This window comes from Suillus fuscotomentosus (genome assembly GCF_016647785.1).
Source record: "Suillus fuscotomentosus strain FC203 chromosome Unknown F5891scaffold_37, whole genome shotgun sequence".
Lineage (NCBI taxonomy): Eukaryota > Fungi > Basidiomycota > Agaricomycetes > Boletales > Suillaceae > Suillus > Suillus fuscotomentosus.
The window spans coordinates 152,085-168,339 of NW_024539549.1; the positions used below are offsets into that span (position 1 = coordinate 152,085).

At 48.1% G+C, this 16,255-nt stretch overlaps 1 protein-coding gene across 1 annotated transcript; it reads left to right on the forward strand.

The window, feature by feature from the left end:
- Positions 1 to 258: 258 nt before the first annotated feature.
- Positions 259 to 2,951, forward strand: F5891DRAFT_981606 (glycosyl hydrolases family 31-domain-containing protein; the record flags this gene model as incomplete). Its single annotated transcript, XM_041377134.1, has 13 exons — positions 259 to 562; positions 615 to 652; positions 811 to 872; positions 934 to 952; positions 1,042 to 1,297; positions 1,394 to 1,409; positions 1,492 to 1,505; positions 1,948 to 1,991; positions 2,144 to 2,278; positions 2,332 to 2,429; positions 2,536 to 2,635; positions 2,662 to 2,735; positions 2,825 to 2,951. 13 exons carry the CDS (start codon positions 259 to 261, stop codon positions 2,949 to 2,951), a joined length of 1,287 nt encoding a protein of 428 aa, XP_041224269.1.
- Positions 2,952 to 16,255: the final 13,304 nt, after the last annotated feature.

Below are 16,255 nucleotides of genomic sequence, written 5' to 3' on the forward strand. Positions count from 1 at the left end.
CCTCTAGATCCTTGCTGCACTCACTTCCCCTTTAGGGTCAAACGCGCTTGTCATCTCAAGCATAGCAGACTAGGCAAATGCATGACCTTCAACATTTATAGATACAGTCTGGAGCATCATTTGTTCCTCTCTGTATTGTTGTTTCTACAACGCCTCCTGTTTTCTACCCCCCAATCGCTCCCGGATAGAGTCGAAACATAGTATACAGGATTCTCGCGCTGAGCTGCACAATGTTATTGAAGCTTTGAATACATTGGTATGTTGGAGATTTTCTTTTTGCTGGCACATTATGCTGATGCAGAGGTGTTGCAGACTGTCGATGATCCTGAAGACCTCGAAGCACATCTCATGGTAGATCTGATGAGGGCGAAGTGTGAAGTTTTTAGGGCAGAGAAGCTTCTTGCAGATTGCATGGTGCAAGAACACGAGGTCACGGCTAGTTTGTTCAGAATCAGAGCCACCACCTTGGGGAAGAAACTGGATGCTACTGATGACGAGCTTGGTCGCATGCAGATCACCTGTAAGAATAACAATCTCATAGTACCAACCTGCCACCCCGATGGTATGTTCCACATGAATTTCCTTGACTAAAACTGACGTCTTTCTACTACTAGAGCCAAATATTTATCGCATGCACCGCATCACTATGGAGGTGGGCAATCTGCGCCAGGACAAATTTCATTCCCATGATGGGGTCACAGCCACCAGTGTGCTTTGAGCATGATACACGATGAAGAACATGGCATTGGGACCGCCACAATGCTCGTAGAACATAATCTCAGAGGCAAACCTTCTTATTTCGACATATAGAACATCAAAAATAGAGCGGATTTCATGTTCTCGTTCATTTCCCAGAGATACACATGTGTCAGGTACGATAAATATTGGTAAATGAAGAAATTTTCAAAAATGGTTGTATTATTCATGATCTAGAGATTACAGAGTAAATTCCGTGTGTCAGCTTGGTCGTGGCATCAGGATTATGGTCCCTGTCACATGAACTAGAGTGAGGGCCCCTAACATATCAATTTCTCAACACAGACACATTACCACCAAAAGAGGCAGTTTCACAGCAGCGCGCTCATCAGCGACAGTGTTCCCATTTCTAACATCCTCGGTTCTACTCACAAGAAAGCTGAAAAGGCAGATTACTGCTCTAACATTCAGCTCATCATGGATCAAGCTGCCCTCAATTCTTTGCTAGATCCTGCACTGAAAGATCAGCTTGAACTCCACAGGCACCTCAAAGACGAGATAAAAATCCATAAGATTTCTCACTCTAAGTCGAAGAAGCAGTGTTATTGTGTACTTAAGTTTCTCATTCAGCGATGTGAAAAAAAACGCGCTTGAGGTGACATTGTAGACGACGTAGATTTTCTAACCATCGCTACAGCCACAGGCTACAAAGAGTCAGCCTAATATATGGAATATTGGTCACTCGTTTCAGCGCACATACATGATATACATTAGATTTATGTATTTCTGACGTAGTAATGCACTTACTGGTTAGTTGATGTATTCTACACCACAATACATACTATTTTGTTGTTTCTCTGGCAGTGTATCACGGTCTGGAGCTAATCAGGGGTTTTTCAATTATATAAGTGTCACGCAGTGTTTGCGGGCATTGCCCACCTCCAGTCACTATCCAACTCGACTAACACTAATGGGCACGTTGTATCGTGACTTAGATTTTTATATACCCATCTGAATGTGTAGTCTGCATTACTACTATGTACGAGTAATATACTTCTTTTTGTCTCGCATTGGAACAGGTGACTTTCGCTTCAAGCATATCCAGAGCACATCCCATGCATTTCACAATGTTCACCTTGTTCTCAAACCATGTGCCTGTCCATTACATCAGTTCCGAACTAAGAATCTAGAGCTGCTGACAGCCTTACGCGATATCATTTGTATTCTAATGTTAACTTGTTGCCTACCAAGAACGCGAATTTACACTACAAATTGCTGTATGCACTGGTGATTATGTGAGTATCTGTGGCCATCTGGTGCCGTTGTCTGCAAGAGGACAGTGTGTGCTGTGTGAGCTGTTGCAGCTGTGTAAGTCTGTCAATGCTTGGCCGCTTAAGCCAAAGTCTGTGAGAAAATTGTGGTTTACTGATGCAATGGTTGGATGCAGCTCTCGGCATTCGTTTCATTCTACAGGAATCACAATACTTATGCCACCCTTCCTCAAGAGCCTTACCGCTGGGCAAGCGTAGCAAACGCATCCCGCATTGCCATTGCTGCTAGATACTCCTTACTACCATACTGGGTAAGCGTGTTCTCTTTCAAGTGTTCATGAGGCTGACAGTAGATATACAAAAGTACACGCTTTTTGCCAATTCCCCTATGGCCGATCTTCTGCCTGTCAGGGCATTGTCTTGGGAGTTCCCTAACGAACCTGAGCTTTTCACAGTAGACAGGTAATGATGTTTTTGTGACTTCAGTACTAACCTCAGGAGCTACCACTGTAGACAGTAACAGTCCAAATCTCATCAATGACGTCCTGACTAACATACTCTCTTACAGGTGTCTAGCATTTGGTACTGCATATGTGGACGATGGGACCACTTTTCTGCCTGGACCTAGTCAAAGACTCACATTTCAGGCCGCACCCACAAGATTGAGGGTAATGGAGAATATACAGTTCTGCAGAAGTTAGAGATGATCACTGTGCCTGGCGTGCAGAAATATACCTTGGTCTCATTGCAAGGATTGCCAGTCAAAGGGTGGGCAGGTCACTGAAGAGCTGGTGGCATCGAACACTTCTGTCAACCTTAATGGGCAGACGATTTTGGTGTGGAAGTGGTTTTTCTAGCATGTATTTCTGGGCCATTGGACAGATCGCGCAGTGCGTGATCGAAGTCATGGAGGCATCAAGCCGGCTGGACGACTTCGCTCACTCATGTTGTAAGGATCGTATATCCTCTGCGCCCCAACCATAGCTCCAATAGGAAATCTGAGAACTGTCCATCGCAAATGCCAAACAAAGCCACACGACTTACTGATGCGAAGAGTGTCACTCTTCATATCCAAGTCACGCGGACACATCCCTTTTTATTTTCATTATGAGCCTGTTCAGCAACCGATGTTTGAACGAAAAATTTGGGAAATCAAACATTACCAGTTGGCACACACTACTGAAATTCAAGCTCAGTCTGAATAGTGAGTGAGCAGCTGATAATGTTGATAATGTTGATAACATTTACGACGATAATCTGAATAGCTATGGATGTAGATGAGCCTGCTCATAACTGCTTTAACATACAACCACTCACAGTCCCACTCGTTCGACCAATAGTGCAACAAAATCGTCCCCCCGGCCTCACCGTGCTGTGCTTCGGCATCGTATCATTTGCTATGTTGCGCTCATCCTCAGTCTCCTGCTGGCCGCAGTGCATGTCTTCATGCAGGACACTGATGAACCTGAGCCCTATCACACCTCAGCCCTCACAGGGCAAGAGTGGGTGATAGAACTCATCCTCGGCCATCCCGATCGCATTCATTGTGAGCTCGGGGTCAATGTTGAGGTCTTCAAGAAATTGATAGAGGACCTTCGTGCCCTTGGTCACCGTGATTCACATTACGTCTCACTTGAAGAACAGCTATCGATATTTCTCTATACGTGTGTGACAGGATTAACTGTCAGACACGTCGCAGAACAATTCCAGTGTTCAAACACTACCATCTCTAAGTTCATATTTTGATCTAGATCTCACACTCACACTGGTACTGACACTCTCATAGGTATTTTCACAAGATGCTAGACATCTTTGCATCCCACCCTTTCTACACCGAATATGTCCACCTCCCCGCTCCTGATGCACCAGTCTCGAGTGCCATTCACAACAACCCAAAACGTTGGCCGTACTTTTGCGATGCTATCAGTGCAATTGACAGGAGTCATATTCACGTGTTTCCTCCCTCAGCCAGTTACCACCTATACTACAACCGCAAAGGTTTCATATCGCAGAACTGCCTCTTCGCTTGCAACTTCGATCTTCAGTTCACCTTTGCACTAACCGGATGGGAGGGGTCAGCAACAGATGCTCGGCTTTGGGATGTAGCGTGCCATGATGGCTTGGACGTTCCGCCTGGAAAGTACCTTCTTGCAGACCTTGGTTTCCCCTCGTCCCGACAACTTTTAGTTCCGTACCGTGGTGTACGGTACCATCTAGCAGAGTGGGGTCGTGCTAGTGTCAGGTAAGTACTTTTCTCTGCAGTGTATCTCAACTAACAATACTCATTTTAGACTGGTTAACAAGGAAGAACTGTTCAACCTTCGTCACGCATCTGCTCGCAACGTTATTGAACATATTTTCGGCATCATGAAGCAGCGCTTTTGCATTCTGTTAGTATCGCCAGAGTACAAGATAGCCATCCAGGCTCACATTCCCGCGGCACTGTGCGCTCTGCACAATTATATACATATTCACAACCCGGACGAAGAGCCGCTCCCTCACAGGGCTGTATTTAACAACAACCCTACCCATCAGGGCCAACCTGCTCAAGGTGGTCCTGATGTTACTGATCCAATGGTTGAGGATGATGTCATTGATGATGTAAGTGCGAATGTCTTTCGTGATCACATGGCCACAGAGATGTGGGAGGACTACCAGAATATCTTACATGAGCGCAATTTAGTAGACATCGCTCACTCATTAGACATCAACGAGGATCCAGAGGACATCGAGGACATCAACCAATATTATGGGAGCGAGGACAACAATGAAAGTGATGCTTAGAAATATGTTACATTGTAGTGTACATAGAGCTACAAATGATAATGTGCGGTTCATCTAATGTGGTGCAAACAAATGAAAGGATACAGCAACGCATACGGCAATGAGTGAGACAAAAAGTAAAACATGATGACAATGACAATGTTTAAAACACACCAAATTCCCCCCTGGCAGCCTGGTCAAGAACAGATCGCAAGTAGGGGACCCATCTTTCAGGCTTGGCAGCCAAGTAGATGGCACATACTGCTGGGCTCCTTGCGAACACATTCATGAGCGTGACGGACTCATCTCCTGTAATCAGCTCTTCCTCCTGCATGGTGAGCACAGCCTGTAGCCTTTCATCCAACACCCGAGTTTCATTTTGGTCAGTGTTGGATGCCAATGTGCGAAGGCTGTCCATCAGGCTGTTGATGGAACCTTGCAGGTTCATGAAGACGGCAGTGCTGGCAGCATCTTTGGCAGCCTTAGAGCCTTTGTGACTGCAGCCGGCTTGACTTTTACCTTGTGTCGACAACTTTGGCTTTTTGTTGACATTGGAGGCGTGGGATGAATCTACCAGTGACGTAGTTTGGGCGGTGCTGGGGGACAAAATCATGTTGGAATGCAAGTGTTTGCCCGTACTGGAGGGCGCAATAGAAGAGGAGGGAGGGGGAATGTTCATGGAACTTCCAGCGACTCCAGGAGTGATGGATGGGAGGGCTGACTTGATCTGGTCCCATCCAGCTTGTGGCGCAGTAGTGAGTCTAGATCCGCTGGCCTCAGCGTTGGGAGCCTCTGGTGCTTGCATGGATAAGGAGGATCCACCGGCTTCAGCATTGATAGGAAGAGCCACTGATGCTCCCACAGCCAAGGAAGCTGGATTGTAGGCGGATGCCCCCTGAGCGCCACTCCCATTTGGGAGAATCTCCGACATCTTTTGCCAGTGTCTCCATCCATTGTTTTTGAAAGGTTTCATCACCTGTGAATAGGGAGTGAGTAGTAGACAAGTAATAAATACAAACATACCTTGTTGGAATTATTAGCGGTAATAAATTGGTTCCACTGGAGTTCCGCTGCTTCCCCCTGAATATTGGTGCCGTTAACATTGTCCCAATGACATCCAGATCAGTTGTTGCGGTATCTCTCGATGGCATTGTAGATTTGTTTCAACTGTAAGGGTTATTAATGATAAGTTAGTGATGCGGCTAGGGAGTAGGATACAAAGACATACTGCTTGCCATTTCCTCTTACACTGTACCATGTCCTTGTCTGGGCCTTGCTTCTGAAGTCCCACAAGTTTCTTTGCTGCCTCATGGAAGGTCTCATCTTTGAAAGTCGTCCCAGCGATCTTTGACACCTGCAATTGGAGATAGACCAGGAATGCATCGACCTCCTCCTCACACCTCTGAGCTTTAGGTTTACTTTCACCCTTCTGAGTCATCATGTAGAGTTGGAACTGAGTGCAGAGGATGATGGCAGCTACAGTTGAGATGATCTGCCTTCGCTGATAAGAACTGATTCATCATTGGCTTGTGCTGGCAGGCATGATTAGAGTAGAGTTCATTGAAACTCCGTCACAAACGGCTTCCGCGCCGTTCCAACGCAATCCGTACATAAACATAAATTTTGTTCAAACAACGGTTGCTGAACAGGCTCTATATGTACCTTGTGCTCACATTTCCGTCCCTTCATCTCGTATTTTCACCTCGCCATCAAGTATTTTCACTTCGTTATCGACTATTTTCACCTTGCTATCGAGCATTTTCACGCTGCATCTGGCTTAATCAAAGTATTCCAAACGTACTTATACGACAAATGTATGCTAATGTAGACCAGCGAATTCTATCCTAAGATCCCCGCTCCAAGTACTTTAGAAAGCTGTCCTGCTTCGTGTCCGTCCCAAGAGTTTTACCTTTCGTGTCTCTCATCATCGCATCTAACTACCTTTGCTCACATTCCCCTTCGAACTCACTAGCCGCCTTACAATGTCACGTTTCCTAGTCAATATCATAGTGAGTGTACCAGATCTTCCCATTGCTCAAGCAGCAGTGGGATTGGTTCAACAGCAATCGTAATGGTTGTAACTCAGCGAGTCACTAGGAATGTTCTAAAAACCTCGCTAAACATTCTAGGAATAAACCATGAACACCGTTCGTCGGACTAGGAGCGTTGGGATAGATTTAAGTGAACATTACGAGCTATTGGGGTCCGATCAGGCCCGGGGTGCCTGCATGGCCAGGACCATGCCCTGAGGAAGCCGCTTTCAGAAATTCAACCCGGTCAGTTTTGGAAGTTTGCATAATTCCTCGGTCAAATTTTACATTGCTTCACCAATCATCCGAAGCTGCTTGCCTCGAGTGCACACTCAACCGGAGAGCGGGTAGTAGCCTCGGCAAACAAATTTCAACAGTCTTTGCATGGGTGCTTCCACTCGTTGGTGACTCTGGCAACACGGATAACGGATTTCTTGCAGGTCCGGGGCCGGAAGTCGATGATTGTAACAGGTTTGAAAATGTGATTTTTTTTATCATTTTGATATCTGCTTCCATTCTGAAGACCAATAACACCAGGAAATGAAGCAGAAGTCGCCATGGGAGAAAGGAAAGAACGGTAGAGAGAATTATGAATGCGCAGCGACGTGATAGTACCCGATGCCTGTAGATAGCTATTAGCTAGAGTATTTCTATAGTACCGACGTCCATGTTATCAACCGATGCAATGTCTTTGACTTGTGCAATGATGTTATAGTCCGACGCGATCCTCTTGAATTCTCCGATACGCTGCTGCGCTAGCAAAAATGCGTCGAAAGGCTGTCCGAGGCGAACCATTAGCCGCAAGGCTCGTGAACCGGGCTCCTCTTTGACAGGCGAACCACCGGGTAACTCGTCAGAGTCATCCATCGGGGACCCAGGCTCAGACAAATCTCCTGCACTCCCTGTATCGTCTACGAAGTCAGGCTGCTCTGCAAAGTCAGGTACCCCGAGGAGATGCCGATCCCAGGGACGAATAAGTAAGAACGTCTGCCGAATGGGCTTTGCCCGCCAGAACTGCACTAGGGTCTCTTCAGTGGTGATCAGCAGGTCGTGAAGCCCATCTGCCTTGATTCTATACGTGATGGAAGTCCCCTGGGCCAGAACGCGCTGCCGTCTGACTTCCGTGACACGAAATGAAATACAAGGCAGATGAAGTCTGCAGTGTGCAAAGCGAGGAGCTCTAAGCTGTTCAAGCTCGTCATAAAATTTCAATGCCAGATCTGCGGCCACGGCTTGTCGCAGCGAAGAGACTTGCGTGTGAACATCATCTTCAGACAAAGGTGAAAGGATACGTGGAGGAGTGGCGTAGGAGGTGATATGGGCCGGAAGGCAGCTATTGAACTCAGAGGGTTCTCCGATCCAGTCGAGGACAGAGATGTCGCCCGACCGAGCCACGATCTCCTGCAGGAGCCGCCCGAGCGTGTTCTGCTTCTTCTCGCCATAAATGACAGGTAGGTTGATGCCGAAGATGCCAAATAATGAGTACGCAACGTCTTCCTGCACGGTGGCGACGCGCTTCGATGCCCATTGCAGTTTCTCTCGGACCCCGCTCATGCCTGGACGGAAGGTCACCAGGGTCCGCGCATCTATCCCCGTCGCATCCTCCAACTCCTTCATGATTGCAGGGGACTCTTTGTGGTTGGAAGACCGATCGTCGAGATATAAGGACCAATCCTTCCGACAAAAGATGACAACTTTTGGAGCAACGAATTCTTGAAAGGTCCATCCTCGCTCATTCCAAACACTCCTCGCCAGTGCACCGGGCTGGGATGAAGGAGGGACATCACATAGGTAGACGATGGTAAGCGCTGAATAGCGGTACCAGACGGACATGGAGTTGACCGATTCTTGAACCTCGGTGTTACTCCTCTTGTCGATGCAGCATGTGTCCATCCACGCCCAACGATACCCAACATCCCGAACGACTTTGCAGAACGACTGCAGTTTCGCGATGCCACGAATTCCCTTCAACTCGCGCACATCTTTATCCTGGACGTCCTGCAGTAGTGCCTCCTCCTCTTCCCACCTGTGTGATAGCATCACGCAACGGAAGTACATTGCTGCCACTTCCTTAATGCGGTCCAGTTGGAGGTCTGAATGCTTCGTTGTGAATGACAAAAGCTCCTTGTAATTTGCACTGGTTTTGAAGGCGTTTATTTGTGCTGCTCGATCGCACAAAAGACCCGTGAAGGTGTTAAGTAGCCGTAGCGGGGTAAGTTCGAGTTCAATCCAAATAGCTCTTTGAATAGCGTCTTCTGCTTCGGACGGATGCACATACTGCTGACGCAGGTCTGCAGAACGAGATAGGCGTCTCGAGATTATGCAAGAGTGTTCCATGGCTTACCTTGCATCCGCACTTCGGGAGAATCGTCCAACTTGGACAACATGATTTTGAAGGCTTCAATGGCTTCGTCGTAACGTTGCGCACCATGCAGCGTTGCATGTGTCAACTGGTATCCAACGTGAGACGAAGGATTGAGTTGGGTGACCTGTGCATCGCCGAAGTCAACACGGCCTACGAGAATATAGGTGCTATCCCACCTTTTGCGCATCGAGAAGGGCGTCCTCCCATAGCAATTTACCTAACCTTGCCTTACAACGATTTGCAAAAACGGCATCAAATGCAGAATTCAGGTCGATCACTGCCGAGTAAAGGGCAATGGCCCTGTCATAGTCGCTTGCAGCGAGGGCAGCATCCCCCCTGGTAAGTGAAAGCGCGCTGTATTTTTCCGTGAAAGCTTGGTGAAATGGAAGTAAGGATTATAGCCTGCGCGACATTACGAAATCGAGACTTGCCGTTGGACCATTGAATGCAGCTGACGTTCGTTTTTCCATCGATATTGTCCATCATGGATCGGTATAATTCGACGGCATCCTGAATTTTGCCTGCCTGAAGGAGTGCATCGCAACGTTTTTGGTTTGCAGTGAGCCACAATGATTTGAGATCCCAGCCGAAGAGCTGGACAAGGGACTCGGTTATGAAAGAATTTCGGATGTGTATTCACGCACCACCACCAAGTCCTCGTACATCAAATGAATGGGTGAACTCGATGAGAGAGTGCTGGAGTTAAGGACGGCGGAGAAATGGTCAGCGGCTTCTTCGTGACGTGCGCCATCCAAGGCCTTGATTCCGAGTTGAGCACGCAGATATGCCTGATGCACGAGTTGCAAAGATTAGTGCTGATGACCAAGTGCGGATGCTGCTTACTTGCACGACATCACACGCGAGAGCATCGGCATTCGGACAACCAGCAGCGAGTTCTTTGACGAGCATATTGGCCTCGTCATGTTGATCTGCATTGAAGAGGGCAATGGCCTGAAATACACGATGAAACGGAAAGTATGTGAGGGAAATGTAACGTACTTTGATCAAGAGCAGGAAATGGAGGATCTGTGAATCTTTGTCCGTGTACATTGATGCAACATCAAACGCTGCCCTTGCATCCGAGATACGGCCTTTTCTGCAGAGGGCAATACCCTTGGAAATGTAGCCTGTCAATGAGGGTTGGATGCTGATGGACTACGTCGCCGTCGAGTTAGCCTTTGTAATTGGGCCATGATCAGTGCGCATCACTCACCTTGATAGCATCCTGAAGAGCGTTATCCCAGTCGTTTTGTCGAGCCATCACGAATGAACGATGTGCATAGGGAGTGTGGTCGTTCACATTCCTGTTGATATCTTGCGTGAGTAGGTTTTCGGCGGTAGATAAGTCTCCATCTATGCATGCATCGCGGGCTGTTGTGATGGCGAGAATCTGTATAAAGCATGCTCGAATTGTGGTATACGAGTCAAGAATGGAAACATACCTTTGTATAGAAGCCCTGAGGTACTGCCCACTCCGAGATCATATTATCTTGACCTCCGCTGAGAATGTGATTGCCGTCCACGGAGAAAGTGACGCAAAACGGCGTGGATGAGGGCTTCAATGTGGCAACGATTCGTCGATCTGAGAGCCGCCAGAGATGGACATGATTGTCATAGGATGCGGATGCGACGAGTGTGCCAGTCGGATGGACGGCAATGTCACTGATACCTTTAGAGTGACCCGTCCAAGGATCGCCGACCTGCTTCCAGGTTGTTGTATCCCATTCGCATATGGTAGTATCAAGAGCAATGCCACCTGTGAGAAGGCGTGTGCCATCGGGTGTCCATGCGAGTGACAAGTTGGATTCGTGAGCCTCAAAGGATGTGACGCATTCCCTCGTGCCTGAATTATAAATTTTGATTTGGTTGTATGTTGCGATGGCAAGAAGTTCTCCAGAGGGTGAATGCCGTACGCACTGAGTGACATCATTACCACACTCAATTGGATTTCTTTGTTGCGACCAGGTTTTGGTGTTCCACAGTTTCGTCATTCTATCGTCAAACGCACTAGTGGCCAGCACTGTTCCGTCAGGAGAAAAATCCAGCGAGGTGAAATAATGGGAGTGAGCTTGGATTTTGGTGAGTGATTCGCCAGTTTCTCCATGCCAGACGATGACCTCTCCGTGATAACCACCGCTTGCTATCAATTGGCCATCTCGTGATACTGCCAATGCCAGCACCAAATTACGATGTTCCTCCATCTTCTTCAACACAACACCTGTCTTCAAGTCCCACAGACGAAGCGTCTTGTCATCCGAGCTCGTAATCATCCGTCGTTTATCGGGGAACACGGCGACTGCCCTTACGACTGCTTTATGACCTTTGAATTCTCGCAGGGGTGTAGTGATTGAAATGAGCTCTGACATTTTATTGAAGGCCGATGGCGTCGTGCGCGGTCGAAGTGGACTATTGAAGGGTTCCGGGTGTCTTTCTGCCGAGGTGCGTGTATGTTGTGCGTTCTATGTGTCAACCTGTCTCGTGTCAATAGACGCCCAGGGCACGAGGCTGTTCGCCTCCATCATCGTTACGGCAAGAGTGCACCCCTATTATCATACCTGCGACAATGACAGTATACCCTCCCAGCGTCTCCATCCATCCGACTCTTGTCTCCACAGCTGTCAGAGTGTATGTATCTCATTGCATCCGAACGAGCAGTCGGTGCTTTTCAGCGCTCGAATCTGACTATCTATCTTGCATGATGTTGTATCACTCCTTCGAATGCATGCATATAGCTTACTGCAATATCACCGCTTCATCCAGCCCAAGGTACCGGCGCCCAGTTATTTTCGAGGGAGGTATTATAGATTAGGACGAGCTGGAGAAGGTTATTATAAAGGAATTACACTTGCAGGATTTATCCAAGAGATGGACGTGGTTGGCTGTAGGTCACAAGGCGTGGAGGCGGTCCGGACAAAGTCTGGATTTGTCATCATCTTGTAAGAACACACAAAATACTCGAAATAAATGATTTTACCGAATCTGCCAAATTATTGTCGCTCTGGCCTGAACTCGCCATCAACCAAACTAGCAGCACGAAGACTTATACTTGACAGAATTTTTATCTATGTGAAACTGTTAGCTGAAAATACAGCAAATTGTCTACAGCAAATCTATTTGAATAATGCAACATTGATAAGTAACCGGGGTGAGAGCAGGTCAGGCGCTATACACACAGCGACCAACCAACAGCCAGTGACTGAGTGACTGACTTGCAAGTTGTAGCGCTGTCAAGTGACAAAATCACTCACAAGGTTTTAATCTTGGACGCACGTCGGACGTCCATTACAATAGCGGTCCTCAAAGTTAAAATCGTAGAAATTTCAAGAGGTAAGAAATTTGCGACTTGCCGATAATTAGAACTCCGACGATGACAAATCAAGCTCATATCTTACCACCGCCCATCATCATCGTACCTTACCGTGACCATCATATTGATAACGTTCTGCAACGACATCGGAAGATGCCTCGAGAATCAGATCGCAAAAAACTACTTCGTAGTCTGAAGCAAACGACAAATGACCTTACGATTGCGCTGTAGAGAATTATGCCTCTCATGGCGTGATATGGTGCTTTACACTAGGAAGTACATAGCACGAACTTGTAGCGTCACTCTGTGCACTACCCACAGCTATCTCTATATGACGCGCAGCTTTCCCGCGCAACGCGCGCCATGCGCGCACCATTCCCGCGCTTCGCGATGTATACGCGCGCGCGCGTTCCCGCGCTTGCGCGCCCTATGGCGCCAGCCATCCAGAAGCATCCATCCACTGTCCACCAAGCTCCCTAGTGCGTATATTTCCATTTCCTTTATTAGCATAGTTCCACCTTTATTTTTATCATGCATTCTCACTCATATATATATTTACATACCTACTCGGTAGCGCTTCGGCTCCGCTTGACCGCGCTTAGGCGCGCTATATAAGCGCCAGCAGTACATACTATTACTTACCTACTTTTTCCTACTTTTCACTTACTAGTTACTACCCACTTACTACTTAGCAGAATATAGTAGAAAGCTATTCCTTTACATTTTGCACTCTTATATCTCTTATCTTGCTTTATATCACTACTTAAGCTTAGTTTCTCATTTCCGCATACGCGCGCGCACTTTCCCGCACTTCGCGCTAATACGCGCGCGCGTTCCCGCGCCTTTGTACCTTGCGCGCTCCTGCGCTTTCTCGCGCTTCGCTGAAGCGCACACTTCTAGATCCTTGCTGCACTCACTTCCCCTATAGGGTCGAACGCACTTGCTTCTCAAGTAACGCAGACTAGGCAGCGCGCGACCTTACAACTTTTACAGATACAGTCAGGAGCTTCTTTTGTTCCTCATTGTATTGTTGTTTCTACAGCGCGATACATGGAGTTGATTGAATTTATGGTGGATCAGCTCCTCGAGGAGGGCTCTGACAATAGCTCTGATAAGGGATCGGATGGTGATAGTGGGTCAGATGTCAGCATACGGACCGCATCGCCAACATGGCCGGAGTCCCCGACGTCATCCGTCATATCCACGTTGTCCATCAGCTCTCTAGTAACCTCGCTTTCAACAGCATATTCTGATGTCCTATCACTCGATATCCCAGACATGTGCGATCAAGTGTTTACGCACTTTATTGATGCGATCGGGGCACTGCATGATGAAGTGGAGAAGTGTCGGGTACTTGACGTGCGTCCATCTCTGACTCGCGCACCGCAGTTACACCTGCTGCAAGAATGGGCGCTGCTCTCACCTGAAAAGTTTCGCCGCAAGCTTCGCGTTGATGCAGAGGTATTCAACAAACTCACAACGTTAATCCAAGCCCACCCCATTTTCCATAATAACTCAAATAATCCACAACTTCCTGTCGCCGTCCAGCTCGCGATCTTTCTCAATGGTGTCGGCCATTATGGCAATGCTGCGACTACTGAAGACATATCCGATTGGGCTGGAGTGTCCGTAGGGACCATCTACAACTGCTACAAGCGAGTCATGATCGCGATCTTGCAACTGCATGATCGCGCCATACATTTTGATCCGCTCGATCGTGAGGACCAGATTGAGCGAGAGCGGGCAAAAGCGTACGTGGAGCAGAAGACATGTCGTGAGTGGCGCGGCGGTTTCCTTTGTGTAGATGGGACTCCGTCCCCTCTACACAAGAAGCCCGGTTGGCACGGCGAAGGGTTCTTTGACAAGAACTCTGACTACTCTCTAACAGCCCAGGTAAGTATCTACTATCGGCTCAGTGTGCAGCGCAGCGACTTACAATCCAAAAGGTCGTCATATTCCCTCATAATCTGCGTATCGTTGACTACGTCATTGGCGTACCCGGGAGTCTTCACGACTCGAACGTATTTGCACGAACGAGGGTCTCCCGGCATCCCGAGTCGTTTTTTGGTGCGGGAGAGTGGTTGTGGGCGGACTCGGCGTATGCTGCGCGAATTTGGTGTGTGCCGCCGTACAAACGGCCAGCGGGAGGGTCTTTGACGGCCGAGCAAAGGACATTCAATTATAACCTGTCAACAGTGAGCATCAGTACTAATATACTTTTGTCGTCCTCACCCAGTGTCTAGGTCCGCGTTCGTTCAGAGCACTTCTTCGGCTCTATCAAGGGCCGGTTCCAATCACTGCGGGAGCTTCGCATCCCAATCCAAAGCCAGAAGGACCTCGACTACGCGAACATGTGGATCCGTTCGTGCTTCATTCTGCACAACTTAATTGTTGAAATTGAGGAAACAGAAAACCGCGAAGACTCGAACATATGCTTCTATCAGCAAACTCGGAGATTGAGGCGAGCTGACGGTGACGGAGGAGAGGATGATCAGCAACAGGGTGGCGCAGTAGGTGATCAGACTTACATTGGAACTGTGGGGCAGGATTTTCGTAACACGTTAAAGACACGGTTGCTTTCGTCGTTGGAGCGAAGGTAGTTAGTATTATATTAAATGTACTTGTACCTATACATATTCCTTTTGGCTCGCAAGGTCACACTTGAGATTTTCTCGAGAAAGGAGCGTTTTAGCGAGCTCTAGGAGGGGTCAGTAGTGCTTGAGATTTTCTCAAGAAAGGAGCGTTTTGGCGAGCTCTAGGAGGGGTCAGTAGCGCTTGAGATTTTCTCAAGAAAGGAGCGTTTTGGCGAGCTCTAGGAGGGGTCAGTTGTGCTTGAGATTTGCTCGAGAAAGGAGCGTTTTAGTGAGCTCTCTGAGTTGGCACCATCGAGTACAACATGGAATGCATTTCCTGAAAACCTGTTACGTGACAACATAGTGCAAACCTACTTAGTTTTGATCAAGACCGCGCTCCAAAGCAATACGACGAATTCGAGCCTCCTCCTCCTCCCGACGTGCACGAGATAGCTCAATCTCAATTCTTGCAAATTCCATCTGTTGAGTCATCCTCTCCTGCTGGTGCTGATGATCTTGGTCAGATAGACGCATCGCATGCTCCCGCTCATCACGAGCACTGCGGGCCTTGAGATCACGAGCCCAAATTTCGGTCTCAAGTTTCATGCGTTTATAGCGTTCGTGCTCCACATGATCCTCACGTTTGCTGTTAAGGTGCGTCATTATGGAATCTGCCGTCTGAGACATCCTATCTGCAGTGGCAGAGGTCTGATCGAGAGTGCTGCCACCAGGGCGTTTGCGTGATGAAGAGGGGGGGCGACTAGATTGAGGTGAAGCACTCTGAGTAGGTGCACGTGCACGAGACTGCTTTGTAGAAAGAGAGGGTGAACTTGCGCGACTTCCTTTGAGTGAGCTGACGCAAAGAGACTGCAGCGCTCGGCTAGCACCAATGTCCGAATCTTCCGAGTCAATGGGTGTGGATTGAGGGCTAGCTGATGACTCCTTGAAATCAGAAAAGAAAGGTGAATTGTGGGTGGTGCTTTGATTGGGTACTGGTGAGCGCTCAGGAGAGTTCAGCGATATCACGCCGTGTGTGTTGGAAGTTGTGATGGGAGGAGGTTGGGGTCGTTGGTACCAGTGTGGTAATGGAGCGAGTGAGAATGAGTTGGGCGTGTCGCTAGGACCATGGTCCGAAAATAACAGCGGGGATGGTGCTGACAACGGTGATTCGAATGACTCCATGGAGGGGGGCTGGTCAACCATCATATCATCTGGTGCATCTATAATGCCAGCATCACCTGTAGTATGAG